The sequence below is a fragment of the Macroventuria anomochaeta genome (assembly GCF_010093625.1).
Source record: "Macroventuria anomochaeta strain CBS 525.71 unplaced genomic scaffold BU25scaffold_46, whole genome shotgun sequence".
Classification (NCBI taxonomy): Eukaryota; Fungi; Ascomycota; class Dothideomycetes; order Pleosporales; family Didymellaceae; genus Macroventuria; species Macroventuria anomochaeta.
The window spans coordinates 244,296-259,568 of record NW_022985407.1 but is presented as its reverse complement, the minus strand read 5'-3'; the positions used below and the strand labels follow the sequence as shown (position 1 = coordinate 259,568).

The 15,273-nt window shown below is 51.2% G+C and overlaps 5 protein-coding genes across 5 annotated transcripts; 3 read left to right on the top strand and 2 right to left on the bottom strand.

Moving 5' to 3' along the window:
* Positions 1 to 104: 104 nt before the first annotated feature.
* Positions 105 to 2,884, bottom strand: BU25DRAFT_403030 (glycoside hydrolase family 31 protein). Its single transcript, XM_033705065.1, has 3 exons — positions 2,611 to 2,884; positions 1,803 to 2,562; positions 105 to 1,753 (listed from the first exon to the last, which is right to left on the bottom strand). Exons 1-3 carry the CDS (start codon positions 2,624 to 2,626, stop codon positions 217 to 219), a joined length of 2,313 nt encoding a protein of 770 aa, XP_033556500.1. The 5' UTR covers positions 2,627 to 2,884; the 3' UTR covers positions 105 to 216.
* A 338-nt stretch (positions 2,885 to 3,222) lies between these two features.
* On the top strand, positions 3,223 to 3,810 carry BU25DRAFT_480904 (uncharacterized protein; the record flags this gene model as incomplete). The annotated part of the gene is made up of 2 exons (XM_033711069.1): positions 3,223 to 3,660; positions 3,711 to 3,810. A coding segment is annotated over one exon (189 nt), but the record flags the coding sequence as incomplete, so codon positions are not given.
* A 548-nt stretch (positions 3,811 to 4,358) lies between these two features.
* On the top strand, positions 4,359 to 5,746 carry BU25DRAFT_443331 (NADH:flavin oxidoreductase/NADH oxidase-like protein; the record flags this gene model as incomplete). The annotated part of the gene is made up of 6 exons (XM_033709353.1): positions 4,359 to 4,427; positions 4,478 to 4,580; positions 4,634 to 4,680; positions 4,732 to 4,776; positions 4,807 to 5,631; positions 5,678 to 5,746. The coding sequence occupies 6 exons, from the start codon at positions 4,359 to 4,361 to the stop codon at positions 5,744 to 5,746; spliced, it is 1,158 nt and encodes a 385-aa protein (XP_033556498.1).
* Positions 5,747 to 10,007: 4,261 nt separating this feature from the next.
* On the bottom strand, positions 10,008 to 11,487 carry BU25DRAFT_480896 (uncharacterized protein; the record flags this gene model as incomplete). Its single annotated transcript, XM_033711068.1, has 6 exons — positions 10,008 to 10,395; positions 10,536 to 10,614; positions 10,970 to 10,988; positions 11,094 to 11,290; positions 11,323 to 11,361; positions 11,401 to 11,487. 6 exons carry the CDS (start codon positions 11,485 to 11,487, stop codon positions 10,028 to 10,030), a joined length of 789 nt encoding a protein of 262 aa, XP_033556497.1. The 3' UTR covers positions 10,008 to 10,027.
* A 1,020-nt stretch (positions 11,488 to 12,507) lies between these two features.
* On the top strand, positions 12,508 to 13,248 carry BU25DRAFT_463050 (uncharacterized protein; the record flags this gene model as incomplete). Its single annotated transcript, XM_033710571.1, has 2 exons — positions 12,508 to 12,597; positions 12,649 to 13,248. 2 exons carry the CDS (start codon positions 12,508 to 12,510, stop codon positions 13,246 to 13,248), a joined length of 690 nt encoding a protein of 229 aa, XP_033556496.1.
* Positions 13,249 to 15,273: the final 2,025 nt, after the last annotated feature.

Below are 15,273 nucleotides of genomic sequence, written 5' to 3'. Positions count from 1 at the left end.
TGATTTCCCGCCAATCGACGGCAGGCGTTGTGCATCCCCGCTCGCTCGCTTCATTAATACCCGGTGGCTATATGTGAAAGTAGTATTGTATGCCTACAAGGACAGTGACATCTGATCGAAAAACCGTTGTGCGGCTCTACTTCAGGTATTGATCGTGTACGCCCCGTCTCCGTACGCTAGTTGTAGCAGGACATCCGTTGTAAGCGGTCCGCTATCCTATCCAAGGTTGGAGACCTTCCAGTCGCCGTTCAAGGCGTCCAGGCCTGTCAGCTCACCATTGGAGTCAACCTCAAGGGTGCCCTTCTCATCACCGTTGGTATCCACAAGTACGGCTTTGTCACCTTGCTTGACGCCGTATAGACGCACTTCACCTCCGGAACTCAGCCAATCATATCCGAATCCGCCTGAGCCTTCTGCTTGTCCCAGCACTAGCACACTTCCTTCGCGCACGAACAGCGGTGTTTGCAGGAAGCTGTACTTCTCTCGAATCCATCTGCTGCCTTGAACCTCTTTGCCGTCCCAGAAGCTGAACCATCGACCTGGTGGCAGGTAGTACTCAGCGCTACCGTCCTCTTCAAAGACTGGAGCAGCAAGAAGTTGGCTACCAACCATAAATTCACGATCGCAGTACCATGATGTTGAGTCGTCAGGAAATTCAAGAGCGACTGCACGAACGCTAGTGGGCCACCCATTCGCAACACTCTCAATAGACTGAGCGTATAGGTATGGCATCAATTGGCGCTTGAGCTGTACCCAGTGTCGGAGAACATCTGTGCAATTCTCAGGTTCCGTCGAAGAATCGTCTACCAGCCAGGGCACACGATACGAGTTTGATCCGTGGAGTCGGCTGTGTGAATTAAGAAGACCAAAGGCGACCCAACGTTTGTAGATCCATGGGGGTGGACTGCCCTCAAAGCCACCGATGTCGCTGGTCCAGAAGGCAAAAGACGCCAGACCGAGACTCAATCCTCCCCGAACTGATTCAGCAAGTGCAGCAGGCGTAGACTCGCAGTCGCCGCCCCACTGGAGTGGGAAACGTTGAGAGCCAGCGCATGCTGTACGCGCAAACAAGATGGCCTCGTTCTTGCCGAACCTCTTTTGCACAGCTTCATATACAAGTTTGTTGTAGATGAAGGCGTAGTAGTTGTGCATGCGACTGGGATCCACGCTCTTATCGTGCCACTGAACGTTCTTAGTAGGAATGCGCTCGCCAAAGTCCGTCTTGATGGAATCCACACCCATGTCTAACAGCTGCTCCATGCAGCCGCTGAACCACTCGCACGCTTCGGGATTCGTGAAGTCGACTACACCCATACCTGTTTGCCACAGATCCCACTGCCAAACATCGCCATTGGTTTTCTTAAGCAGATAGCCTTTCTCAGCTGCGTATTTGAAGACGGGACTCGCTTGTCCCACATATGGATTCGTCCAAACGGAGACCTTGTTGAAGAGGCCGGCTTCCTTTCCACGCTGAATCTGCCCTTTGGCATCGGGAAATGACTCTGGATCCCATACGAAGTCACACCAATGGAAAGCGCGTAGCCAGAAACAATCGAAGTGGAAGACTTCAACAGGGATCTTTGACTCCGACATGCGCGACACAAAGTGATTGACGGTGTCCTCATCATACGAGGTAGTGAAAGAAGTGCTGAGCCAGAGACCGTAGGACCATGCTGGGACGCGATTGGCTTTGCCGGTCAGGATGGAGTACTTGGTCAAAACCTCTTTTGGTGTTGGTCCATAGATGAGATACCTCCAGTTCGTCAGTACAACATGACAAGTAGGCAAGACCACAGACTCACCACTTCAATCGCTGCCCTTCAACAGTAGTTTGCAATCTTGAACATCGCTCGCTTCCAATTTCCATGTCAATCTTGTCTGGCGTGTCAATAAAGACACCATAGCCTCTTGAACTCAACCAGAAAGAAACATTCTTGTAAGCCTGCTCGCTGGAGGTACCGCCATCTTCATTCCACACTTCGACATTTTGGCCAATCTTGTTCCAAGCACCGAACCTCTCACCAAGGCCGTGGATCGATTCGCCAACACTAAGCTCCGTCTGTGTAAAAACATAGTGCTTGTGCGCACTCAGATCCTCAACCTGCTTCGGCGTGCTCAGGGCAGGTGAGTACGCAAGGCCAACACTGCGATTGAGCAGGGAGGTCAAATGCTTCGAGTCGTTGGTAGCATGAAACTTGATGTCGAATGTGTGGTTATTGCCACTAACAGTTGCACTAAGCGATCCTGAGGTAATGGTGGCCCCTTTTCCATCTGCGTTCTTCTTGACATCGCCAGTCGATTCAGGACGGCCGTCCGGGAATAGATCAATGTCGGGTCCAAGTCGTCTAGCACCAGCGTGATGAGTGACTTCGAGAGATATCACACCATCGAATTGTGCCTCCAGCTCCACGGAAAGGGTTGCAAGATTGAGAGTGTCGCCCCGTGAGAAGATCTTCTTGGTAGGCGCCAGGAGCGTCACAGCTTTGTTATCCTCGCGTGGCGTAACCGAGTAAACCTCTTCCGCATGCTGGACCGTGAACTGGTCGTTCACCAACCACATGCCTACATGGTATCAGTACCGTCCTTGTCTCCTCAACATTGAGTTCTTACCATCGCGAAACTTCATCTTGTTGGTTGTGAGTCGTGATTATGAGAGCGAGCCTCAATGACGTCCGAGGGTACAACTGAAGCTCCTTCACGTTCCGACATCTTTTAACATGCTCCGCCATTCTATCTCGAAGCGAAAAGTGGCGCGCTCGGACTTGCGGGCCGTCCCTGTCCTCGAGCGTGGTAGTGTGTGGACGGAAGATTCGGTCAAGCATTCACCGAATCTCCTCACGAGAGCGGGGTAGGGCGGCCTGCCTAAACAGGCAGTCATGCGACGCTCACCAGTTGCAATAGCGCCGCCAACTTGCAGTGCAGATTATCCGGCACATTTCTGAAATGAGATGCCTGCTGCAGTTGACGTCGACTTTCCATTGCTGCCCTTTGATCCTCAGCTACTGGTAGCTGAATACGCTTGCTGGAACGGGTCTTGTCGTGTCGGCCGTTCACGCTTGAATACTTATAGCTTCGGCATTCCTCCTCATCTGAGTGGTCACAGGAATTTGATCCATACTCATCAAGTCTGCTGGCTTCTGAAAGGTAGCGCATACTATCCTTATGTTTTACACCCGCCGGCTGGACTTCACCCAGCGGAATTCAGAGAGCACATAGACGAAGTACCTCCCCATCGTGAAGGAGGTGATAGGCTTTCGTATCCCAGAAACGACCACTTTACACTACGTCGAGCGATGCGGATCCGGCTTTGGGGATAGACTAGGAGTGACTCTTGCATCAAATACCGGAACGATCAGTATGCGCCTGTGTTACTTGTTGGCTACCGGAAGGACCTGGGCTGGGATGCGATGATGGAGATGTCTTTCAAAGACGACATCCATCTTGTGCAAAGATACGCTGCGACGAATAGCGCGGAAGGCCAGCGCATAAGAGATGCGCAGGAAGAGTTTACAATGCCTGATGTCATGAAAGTTTTCTGGATGAATCGTACTGTAATGACAGATAGTAATATGGGTTGATCGAGCGATAAGTACCCATTGCAAAATCATCAAATGCTTCGCTTTCTCAATGCATTGGGTAAAGCTCCAAATGCGGCAATATGTAAGTGCAAGAATGGTAAGCTTGACGAGGCGAAGCTGACAAAGTACAAGAAATTTAGTGAGACGCAGCGTAAGACATGCTCCTTAATTGAGCTGCAAAAACCAGCATAGCTGACATTCTGGTCCTGGTAGTAACATCGATGCTGGTTGCACGCTGGTTGCGCGCCGTGTCGAAGGGAAAATGAACGTCTGGCGAAGGCATCGAAGCGGATGGATTGTTTGGCTGACACCGCTGGAACGCAACGACTCTTGTCACGTTAGCTCGGACATCTTGGCGCACAGGCGCCGTATTTGAAAGCTAGAATGGAAAGAAATGTAAACGATCTCGCAGTGCGTAAGGCTAGCAAGCTTGCACCGTATCCGCTTTTCGCTCGCCGAGACCCTGCACAACTAGCATCGCAATATCTATCGCCAGGGCCGCTGTTTGATTCGGTTTCAAGCCAAAGTCGCAATCGTCTCTTTAGGAGGAGCAAATGATGGAAGATTATCGAACCAAATTGGACTGAAGCCGCAAACGCATTGGTCAGAGTAGCGCGAAAATGCAAAACAACGTACTAAGCCAGCAGCTCAGTGCAAAATATGCATACAATGTGTACATATCGACTTGCCATCACTCTTGCTCCATTGACATTAAGCAAGTCGAACACACTCTCTTCCTCTTCTTCTTCTTCTTCCTCGCACTTGCAGTAAGGTCTTATGATGACTTCCCTATTGAACACCCCTATCACGGCACCCTCCGGGGTGGTCTTCCCTAACCGTCTTGCAAAGGTATGTTCAGTCCCTTCACCCTCAAGGAGCATGCTGAGGTTTGTCTATAGGCGGCGATGGCTGAGGAGATGGCGGATAATGCCGATCCTGGCGATACACACATCTCGGCGTATACCAAATGGGGTTCTGGAGGATGGTGTTCTCTCCTCACAGGTAGATTTGATGTGCTCAGGCAATCGTCATGCTTATCGCTGACATTTTTCCAGGAAATGTCGAAGTCTCTAGCAAGTATCGCGGGTCTTACAAATCGGTGGTGGCGAAGCCCACATTATCAGAAGCCACACGCGATGTATCGAAATGCTAGGCTCTCACATCTCAGCAAGAAGGGACGCCCACCATTGTGCAGCTTGTACACCCAGGTCGATAAAGTCCGCCGAAGGCTGGTGATCGAGGATTCTTTGACCCAACCATCGCCCCATCTCCAGTTCCTATGAATATCGGCGATGGCATTCTCGAGAGAGCTTTGCAAAGGGTTGCATTCGGTACTCCGAAAGAAATGTCGATCGCAGATATTGAGGAAGTGGTCGACCAATTCGCCTACGCCGAAAAGTTGTCATACGAGGTTGGATCTAAAGGTGTTGAATTGCATGGAGCTCACGGGTACCTGCTCTCGACCTTCCTGACCTCGGAGACGAACTTGCGAACCGATGCATATGGAGGCACGCCTGCGAAGAGAGCTCGTATCGTGATCGAAGTTATTCGCGCTGTGCGAAAGGTCGTTCCAGCTTCGTTCTGCGTCGGCATCAAGATAAACAGTGCCGATGTTGGCGGCAACGAAAGCCTCGAGGAAAGCCTGGAACAGGTTGGTCTGATTGCAGCCGAACAGATCGACTTCCTTGAGATCAGCGGCGGTAGTTACGAGAAGCCTCGCATGTCTACTGGCGACCAAGCGACGCGAGCAGAGAAGCGCGAAGCGTTTTTCCTAGATTATGCAAGTGCTGTTCGAGAACGTTACTCGAACCTTATTTTAATGGTTACCGGCGGTTTCCGTTCGAGAAAGGGGATGGAAGCAGCATTGCAGAGCGGAGCCTGTGACCTCATCGGGATTGGAAGGCCTGCTGCGGTCTGGCCTCAACTGCCGAAGGAGATGTTGCTAAACGAGAAGGTGGAAGTCACGGCTGCGGTGAAGAAGCTTAACACTTTGAAGCTGCCTTGGCAGTTGCGGATAATTCCTATCAAGCTCATCGGTGCTGGAGCAGACACAGTAAGTACTTTCCGCGATGTAATAGAGCAAAGACTGACCGAAACAGATGTACTACGCAAAGCAAATACAAGCAATTGCTTTCCGGAGGATACCGCAGGCACCGCCAAGTCATTGATAATGATGCGGAAGAGGCCGGGAGCTGCGTGTGACATGGAGAAATACAGAGTTTCGACATGACGTCACTCAGGAAGAGAGGCAGGAGCGCACGGAAGATTCCCAGTTTTGAGATCCATTGCATTTTTTCATAAACGTAATTCAACTCGCCAGAAATAACCTTTAACACATTTTAATTGACTGTGCGACATGAGAGCCTGCGAAAAAACGACGGTCGGCCTGCAGAAGGCAATACTACTCTAAGTTACCTATGTAAGCATATGCCATAGCTGATCGCTCAAGGGCTGAACATACCACCTCCGTGGCTGTGAACATGGCCATCAGCGCCATGACTATGCTTGTCGTGGTGAAGCGTGGTGCCGCTCGAGACAGTGCGAGTATACGACCTCGATGTTCCGCCCTCAGCCTTGCTGTGAGCATGGTAGTGAGCTGATGCGCTCTCCTCAAATCGTTCCATCTCCCTACATTTCTCTTCATACTTCGCGATGTACTCATCCCTCTCACGGTCAGCGGTGTGTCTGGCAGAGATTGCACGCTCTTTCTGCTCACGCGCCTCGCGCAGGAGGGTACGCAAGCTCTCGATCTCGAACTCCAGCTCTACACTGTCGTCGTGAGATCCAGTGATAGTCTCAACAGTCTCCTCATACTTGTGCTTCCAGTCATCAAGCTCTTTACGGTGACGGTCGCGAGCGTCGGTCAAGGTACGTATCTCGCCTTGGAAGACCAAGAGCTTCTCTTTGAGCACCGTCAACTCATTGTGCAGATGTCCATGCTTGGTACGACCATCGTCACCCTCACGGATGAGGACCTTGTTACGCTCAGTAACCGTATGAATCTCAGCCCTAATGTCGGAGATGGTCTGCTCAGCGCGGCGCAAAGACTCCTCGAGCGTGTTGATCTGGCGGTGACGATCGACGTCTTTATTGCGTTGGTCTTGCAAGTCCTCCTTGAGCTGGTCGCGCTCAACAATGATCAAGCGATGGTCTTCACGAGACCTGTCAAGTGACTCTTTGATGTTGATCTCTCGAGTCTCGGCCTCCCTAAACTTCTCCTTGACCGAGATGATTTCGCGCTTCAGGTGCTCATACTTGAGTGTAATATCAGCGCAACGCTCATCAGACTCCTCCCATCCGGTGACCTTAGCCTTAACTTCGCGGCGAAGGTTCTCAATGGTGAGCGAATACTCATCGCGTTCCTCTTCTGCAATGCGTACAGACTCCCTAAGCTTGGTAAGGTCGCGTTGTGTTCGTTCGTGCCGTTCGGTAAGCTCATATAGCTCGCGAGACGACTCGTCCGCCCTGTGTTTCGCTCTCTTCATATCTTCCTGGAGTCTATCCTTCTCATGGAAGTGCTCATCCCTCTCCAACTCGAAGATTTTGATCCGGTCGGTAAGGCTCAGAACCTCCTTGCGTGAGAGCTCGAACTTGCTGTGCGACTCATCGTACCTGCTCTTCAGGTCCGTGTGCTCACGCAGCAAGTTACGAAGCTCGCCGTGGTGCTTATGCGACTCGTCCCTCGCGTGGTCGCGATCATCTTCCACAGCTTTCAGCTTAATGTATATCGCAGCAAGCTCAGACTTGAGCCTCTCGTGCTCGTTGTGGGAGGTAGTCGATGTAGTGCGGAGTTCGTGGAGTTCGGTGCGCGTGCATTCCAATTCGTGATCTCGTTCCGCGATCTTCTTCTTGTGTTCCTGTATAGTAGTGACAGCCACAGAGAGTTCGAGTAGCAATTTCTCAATCTGCTTCTTTCTCTCCCCGTGTTCATGACCATGGTGACGATGCTGGGTTTGGGTGCGCTCAAGCGTCTCTGTCACTTCGTCCACTCTAGTAAGCAGCTCTTCCTTCTCCCTAAAGAGTGTTTCGCGCTCAGAGACGATACGAGCCCATGACTCTTTCAGAGATGATGCCTCTCTAGAAGCTGTAGACATAAGGTCCATCAACGCAAAGAACTTGCCCTCAGCCTGCAAAGCAACATTAATGATAGCTTGAGCCAAGGTGAACGGGAAGACGTACCTGAGATGTAAGTTCCCTCGACATCTCGCTACGGTGGGAGTGCAGGAATGAGCTGCGTCTACGAGCCCCACTAGCCGCACGACTGCTTGATCGACGGGTGATAACTGAGTTCACATTGTTGGAATGATTGGAGAAGTCCATTCCTCTATGTTCACCGATGGGTGAAGACGGTTCAGAGAACACATCTCGGTCGAGTGTGCTGTGCTTGAGCTTCAGTATTGTGAGCTTCTCGGGTGTGATATCCGGCAAGGGTGCAAGCATGTCTTGTACCGCGGACATCTTGCAATATCTTCCAGTTGTCTTCGGGTGTGTATGTGATGCGGGTCCGACGAGGCAAGACAAATAGAAATTTCGATAGGACGCAGAATGGCTACTTGCGAGCAACAAAATCAATAATCTTGATACACTCAACCTGCTCGGTGACATGCTTTTATAGGCGCACTCTCGGCAGATTCTGTACTGCCCAGGTACTTACTCGCCGTCGTGGCTCTCAGCTCACCAGCTGAATGATGCATGGCTGATGCAGCTCATTGCGCTACAGCTATGAGTTCTACTCACAACAGCAAAGATCCACCAGCCAGTACCTCAACCACGCGTACAATTGGAGCCACCATGCACAAAATGACGACCTGTCTGCAGAAAGCGGAGGGGCGTACCTCGTTCGTTCATGGTGCTCTTCTCGGCCTAAGCGATGTCCTGCAGGCCTAAGATCAAATCGTTGATGATCCTGATCTTTGTCGGCAGCGATCCCAATACGATTGGTTCGATGCCAGTAAATGTGGAGCTGGAAGTCGGCGATACGATCCTGCAGGTAAGTGGAGAACGGATCTGCTTCGGCAAGACCGGATTGCTCGACGTCGCTTACATTTCTCAGAGTTCACGACCCTTCTTGTATAGGGAGCAGTGTACATGTTGCAGACTGTGAGAACAGCGTTGTCAGCTGAGTTGTGAGAGGCTCTTGAGACACGTGGTGGTGAAATAAAATGAGGAAGCGTTGCCAATATTACGGGAGTGGTTGTTTGGTAGAGCAGCTAGCGTTGACCCGGTGGGGTGAGCTCGACGGTGGTGTTGAGGACGTGCAGAGTGCAAGATGAGGAGCTGATGAACAAACCGCAAAGGTAAAATGAGACGGAAGCGCTAGCCTGAAAGAGAAGAGAGTTGTCCAAGTCGGGCGGGTGACGCAAACCCCCGCTGCGTCGATCATTCGCGGGTTGGTTTACCCAACGAATGACAGGCATGCCAGATCCACACTATAAGCAGATCCAAGCAGATTAAGATAGACGCTTTCATGTGTGGATTGTGCGGCTCACTCACATCCGGCGTTCGTCTGGATCCTTAAGCCGCAGCTCAACCCCACAATTGCTCACCTTACTGTACGGAGCTGCGACTATCGAACAAGATCCTGCATTGTTTCAGCAGATCGACATGGCGTCATCCGCAGAGACAGCTCAAACGTTGGCTCGTGAGCCGGTGTATTTACCTCTGGATTGTTGATTATGGCGCTTTCAAGTTCCACGGTACGGCCCAAGCTAGCCTGAACAATAGCATCGCGGGTGTGCGACCTCTACCACAGCTCCGTATCTCCTGCCAGAACTTTTAGCGCCCAAAGACGTTTCTTTTGAGGCTATTGATCAAGTCAATGTCCTGCGCTCTCCAAGTGATGTTTTCCATCACGTTGGTCACGTTGCCTTCATAGACGGAAGTTTGTGGAGTTCTGTTCTCGTAAGCAGTCCAGGTAGGCACTTCGGTCTGTAGGCTGCTGAGAACATTCCTTCTGTTCCAAGCATTGGCGTCACCTGTTGTAATAAAACTAATCCGATCATCCCCCATGAGCCCACCAAAGCCCTTGTAGCTCTGTGGCAGGTCCTGGAAAGGTGGCGTGCGGACAGGGGCGTAACCTACGCCTTCAAGGTTTTTCATAGCGAAGGCGACCTCAACGAAGTGTGTGGCACCGTCATACGGGCCAGTACGGTATTACAGCGGTAACAGTAGGCAGCAAGTGAGTGCGCTGCCCACGTCTGACAGGTAAGGCGTCGGGTCGCAACAAAGGTTTGATCCGTGTAGTATGTGGTAGCGCAATGATATTGCAAACCATACGGGTAGGCCGGAGGCACGAAGTCGAGTGGGCCGAAACTCACAAGATCATTCTCAGATGATTGAAGAGGATATGTATCCAATATCTGTTGAGCAGTAGTCACATTCATTGGCGAGGTGCCAGCTATCGTTACCAGAGAGAGACCAGTACGTGGTGTTTATTGGAAACTTACTAGTCAAGGTTTGCAAGACTGTTGCGATGTGTTCAGTCCTCTTGGTGCAAAACTCGTCCCATCATCTGATTTGGCCCCAACGATGACCGGGACTTTGACGAAGGCACTTTCCGCAATCTGGTCACTCGAGTATCGCGAGATGATGCCTCCATCAATCTGGGGGGTCCAGACGCCTGAGGATTGCGTCATGTTGACAACAACGTTGAGTGCTGGGAAGGGAAGCTCCCGCAGACACTGCAATGCATCGGTCGCGTTGCTGCAGCAGGCTGCAGCACTAAGGTTCTGAGAGGTTGCCTCGTATGAGCGATCCATAGCTCCATCAATGATGGAATTTCCAGATTCCATGATAGCGGAGCGGAACAAGGAATCATCTCATCCGTTGTAAGCAAGCAAATGTACTCCCCGACTTAGGCTGCGCTGGCTGAATGGCTCCAGATGGTCACTTTTCGAGGGTCACCTTCAAGATTGTTAGCACCATTACGCTCGTCGTGTGCCCGTATCTACCACTGACCTCCAAAAGCGTAAGATGTTCTCTTGTCTCCAGTGCAGTGCCAGTCTCTGATCCCGGAGTGCCCAGTCACTGCCTGACTCTGACAATGACCCATTGCCGGTTCACGGGAGTTTTGATAAGCGGGAAAGCAGGCTCTGTCATTTCACCTGCTTCTTCATGCGAGTCGTTGTTACGTTGGGCTGCCATTGCGATCACTGGTCAGTTGTAGAGCGTTTTGTCTGGCGTGGTCGGACTGTCAACGTGGGCATAATCTGCATTAGATGAACCTATGCTCATAGAATTGGCATTGTGCGGCTAATCCTGTTAGCTTCAGATCCATCTCCCAACACAGACAGCAGTATGACAGCACAGTGCAGGATCGTAGTCATATTATGCAGAATCAAGCCCGAACCAGGTAAGTAAACCACGAAATGCCCACGTCACCATTCACTTACAGTGTCGCAAGTGATTTCGCTATAATGGAATCATAATTGCTACTGTTTCTTCCACAAACGCTCACTTCTGTCAGTTGCCAGCATTCGTCGCTTCCACTCACAAACCATCATGCATTTCGCTTACTCCACCGCTTGCTTCTTGGCTGCTAGCAGCCTTACAGTGACTCTAGCGCTACCAGTTGACACCTTCGAGATTAGCTGCATGTCGGCAATATCAACAAAAGCAGTGGCGTCGAAGCCGGTTCTTGCACCACGCCAAGAGTTGGAATGGGCGCCAGCAACATCTGCACCGGCCTGGGCACCTCCAGAACCAACTTTTATCTACGACCCTCCATAGTCCTCTGTGATTGTACCGTCGGTCTCGTACTCGTACACTGACGTCTCAACTGCGACTGCAACACCGCAAGCGTAGAATGATGAAGCATACATACCTTCGCGAGACAATTTGGTAGTCGTGCAATGCCTGTCGCATTCGGTGTCATCGACGCCGTGATACTGGTCGTCATAGTCTCGGCCATTATCGCGCATCGCAACGGTCATCGCTCTTTTGCTTGTTTTGGAGGCTGTGCTGGACGTAAGGAAAACGATGAAGCCACTTGGTGTGGTTTCGTGGACACAGACATACCCGTTGTTGGTGCTGGACGTCTTTACGATCGTCAGCCGGTATCTATGCAGCCGCAGCCGTATCCTATGTCATCACCTCAGCGTCCCAAACCGACGCAGCATCAATTGCCTCGTCAACCGCTGGCTGAGCCTGAGTGGGCGCGTGGATTTTGAGGCATGCAGTAAGTTCTAAATAATTGTGGTGATGCAGTATTAGTCGGTCCATACAAGACCCTATTACCCTGGCTTAGACTGTTCTGGACTAGCATGTTCCGGAGTCAGTATATAGTTGTCTTCTCCTTCCTAGTTAGCAATTCAGCGCAGTATTCCATCGACCCGATAGTCCTACGTTATCGTTTACCGTAGCTATCAGTATTCTACAGCGGTCCACGCCGCCACATGTGTGGATGGGTATCAATGCAAGTTTTGATTCCGAAGCAACAGTGCCCTATTGTAAGGGCTCCGAAATGATGAAATCGTGAAGGAAGCCTGTATTTCTCTGTGAACCGCCGATCCTTACGGTAAAAAATCTACACGCACCTTTGGCTGTGAAATGGACGTACATTGTGCGCCCGTCGCCATCGACAGGTGCTCACGCTCCGTTCGCAAGACTACATTATGCGTCTACATATCATCGTAGTGTGGATGGACAGGCTTCAGAATGTTTCTAGATACCCGCTATCCTGCATGGCTCGTCTCAGATCAGATTTCCCTTGTTCAACTCAGGGTCACTCAGACATTCAATGTATTTCTCAAACACAATGTCTCAGGCAGACCTTTGCAACTTCATTTGGCCGACCGCAGCGCCTGGTGCGCCTGATCAGCTGGCGTCAACTTCAAATTCTTCATCAGTTACAACAGAAGCCGTGACTCATCCCTGAGCTACAAGGACTACTTTGCAAAATCCTTCGGCAACGCAACCAGCTGGTCCGGCCATGCCTTCTTCTGCAACCCAGACTATCCACCTCACAGTAACCTCTACTGTTCTCTACACTCCAGCCGCCCATACCCCTAAGGCCTCCTTGGTATACCAAACATAGCCACTGAACCTTTACATTCCAGTGATCTCCATTAAGTTCCGGACCCCCGTCCCAGAAGTTACAGTCGCTTCTTTCGACCCCTACACTCCACCGGCAGACCCGGTCATCTCGGTCCTCGCCGAATCGACTCCCATCAAGTCGAATTCTGGCCCAACACCAGCACCCTCGTTCTCTCTAACCAACGCGCCAGCCTCGTCATCGGCGCTCTCCTCAGCAATCGCAGGCGTCGTACTCGGCTCTGTTGCTGTCGTCGGCATCTTCATTGTGCTCGCGCTCTATCTCCACCGCCGTCGCAAGGCTTCAACTCACAAGGACACAGAAGCTGCAAAGCTGGAAGACAGGCTGAATGAGAAGATAGCACGCGCGCAATATTTGGGACAGAAGCGATGGTCTGCGCATCATACCATGGCGAGAAAAGGGCGGTTTGAGAAATTGAGGGCAAAGATGGCTGCGAAGAAGGATGAGGCTATTGTTGAGGAGCATGGCGCGGCTGTTGTGGGCGAGGAAGCGGTGGAGATGCCGCAAGTGCAGTATGATCAGGCGCGTCGACCTTCGGGACTGACGATGTATCCCCCGACGCCTAAGTCTGCGAAATCCAAGGAAGGTGTCGGTGCGGATGTGGGGCGCGTGCTTTGAGAGGATATGGGATTGTAGGATTACATATAGGTACACATGTATTAGAACCATCAAATGGAAATAGGTGAAGTTCTAAGTAGCTGATCCATGATTCAAGGTACGATCGATGTGACCGGACTTTTACGAACTAAAGTTTTTCAGGACATGTCACTTGTATCTACGCTCCCTCCTTCAGCGTGAGTGATGACTGTCGCCTCCAATTTGGAATTGAAGGTGCAACCCACTGACTCTCTCGTAGCTGCGTTGTAGCCGCATTGCGCAACGATTCATCTTCCAACAATGCCAGTGATCATGTTTTATCTCTTTGTTCCCACAAACTTGTACTTGCATTGTTCATTCACAACGCTGATCTTCTTTCACACTGAGTCTCTGCGTAGTCTCCCTCATCAAGCTTGAACAATCAAACAGACACCTTTCAAGAGTTTCTCAACATATCCTGACATCATCGTTCGCAATGGCCGACGGAGGCACCCCCGTCAACGCAGAAGACCGCAAAGTCGGCCCCATCCCAGTGTGCATGTTCACTCCCTGCCTTTTGGCGATGCTGGGCTACTTTATCTATCTGCATACAGTAAATAAGTACAAGGATGAGAAGCAACTTGCTGCGCAAGATGCAGAGGTAGCCGGAAGCGGGGGTGAAGGTTGGAGAGATGAGCAGGGACGTGGAGATGCAGGTCCGAGCGTTTGCCGATATGCCATTGGGGAAGTAGCAAGCAACAAAACAGCAAGTAAAAATTTATGCACAAAAACTAACAGGAATTGGTATCTTTTCATATCCAGTCATAAATAGCACGCCGAAACACCATTCCATGGTGACAGATCCACACAGCTTCCTAGAGATTAGCATCAACATGAAGTTTACGAATCCATTCGATCTCTGAACCGACAGAACATCCGACGGAGTCTTCGCCGTAACCGCCATCGTTGCCCTCCTTGGCTTGGGAACTGGGCTCTACGTCTGGTCCACCGAACCGTCCTTATTTCCACCACGGAGAGGCGCTGAGGTGCAGGTGTGATGGATTCCTGGCCGGGGGGCGCGCACATGACGAACGACACGAGACGGTTTACCGTGTCCGTGCGCGTAATGCGCCGAACCACCAAAATAGGTCCACCAAAAATGAGGCTGTAGAGCCACACACAATGGTTATTATCATGAGATTTTCTGGTGGAGTAGTCTATAGACCTATATGAACAAGTTCCTCACTCAAACTTTTGTGGCACTCTGATTGGGCGGCCGCGGCTGTTGTATTTTGCCGGAGGGGATGGGGAGCGAGGCGCGGCAGCAGCACGACTACGGGCCGCTGCACTACCACGATTCTGCTTCTTCCTGGGTGCTGCAACCTCTGAGGCCTTGCGTTTGCCTCTTTGGGACAATTGTATAGGTTTTTTGGTGTTGCGCTCCCTCTGTTGATGCTCTTTTTTGGCCTTGCGTTCGGCAACCTCCTGAGCCTTCTCAGCCTTCCGCTGCTCACGCTCTTCCTTCTCCCTCAACTTCTGCTCACGCCTCTCCTGTGCAATCTTCTCCTTGTACAGCTTATTGGCGTGCCTCAGTTTAGCCATCTCTGCTTTTTTGAGCACCTCTGCCTTCTGCTCTTGTTGTTTTGCCTTCTCACATGCGCGTGCTTTCTCTACTCTACTAGGAGAGTAAAACTCGGCTCCACCGTGGTAGTCCTTGTGACGCTGAAGCTCAAGAGGCTTGCTCTTCTTCTTGTGCTTCTTCTGAGTCTTGAGAACCTCCTTAAGGCCTGTAATCTCATGGTGGAGGACTGAGTTTTGAACTGAGATGTGGTGGAGTGAGCGCCTGATCTTTTTCAGGTCTTCACTGCCTTCGTCCTTGGCGACTTTGCGCAACAGAGTCTCTGATTTGAGCCAATCCTTGCCGCTGTAGACTGAAGAAGAGCTTCTGTTGCTATCGGAGCCCTCAGGGGTGGGCTTAGCAAATCGCTGGAGGATTACGTCGGGTCGGAGGGGTGCTATACCTGTAGCCTCAAAGGACCTGAGTATCAACCCCTGAGTGAACGTACT

Bases quoted from the DNA above. Each gene is read 5' to 3' on its own strand.
- BU25DRAFT_403030 (XM_033705065.1), bottom strand. The intron at 1,754-1,802 runs GTGAGTCTGTGG...GACGAACTGGAG, and splicing joins GAAGGGCAGCGATTGAAGTG to GTATCTCATCTATGGACCAA.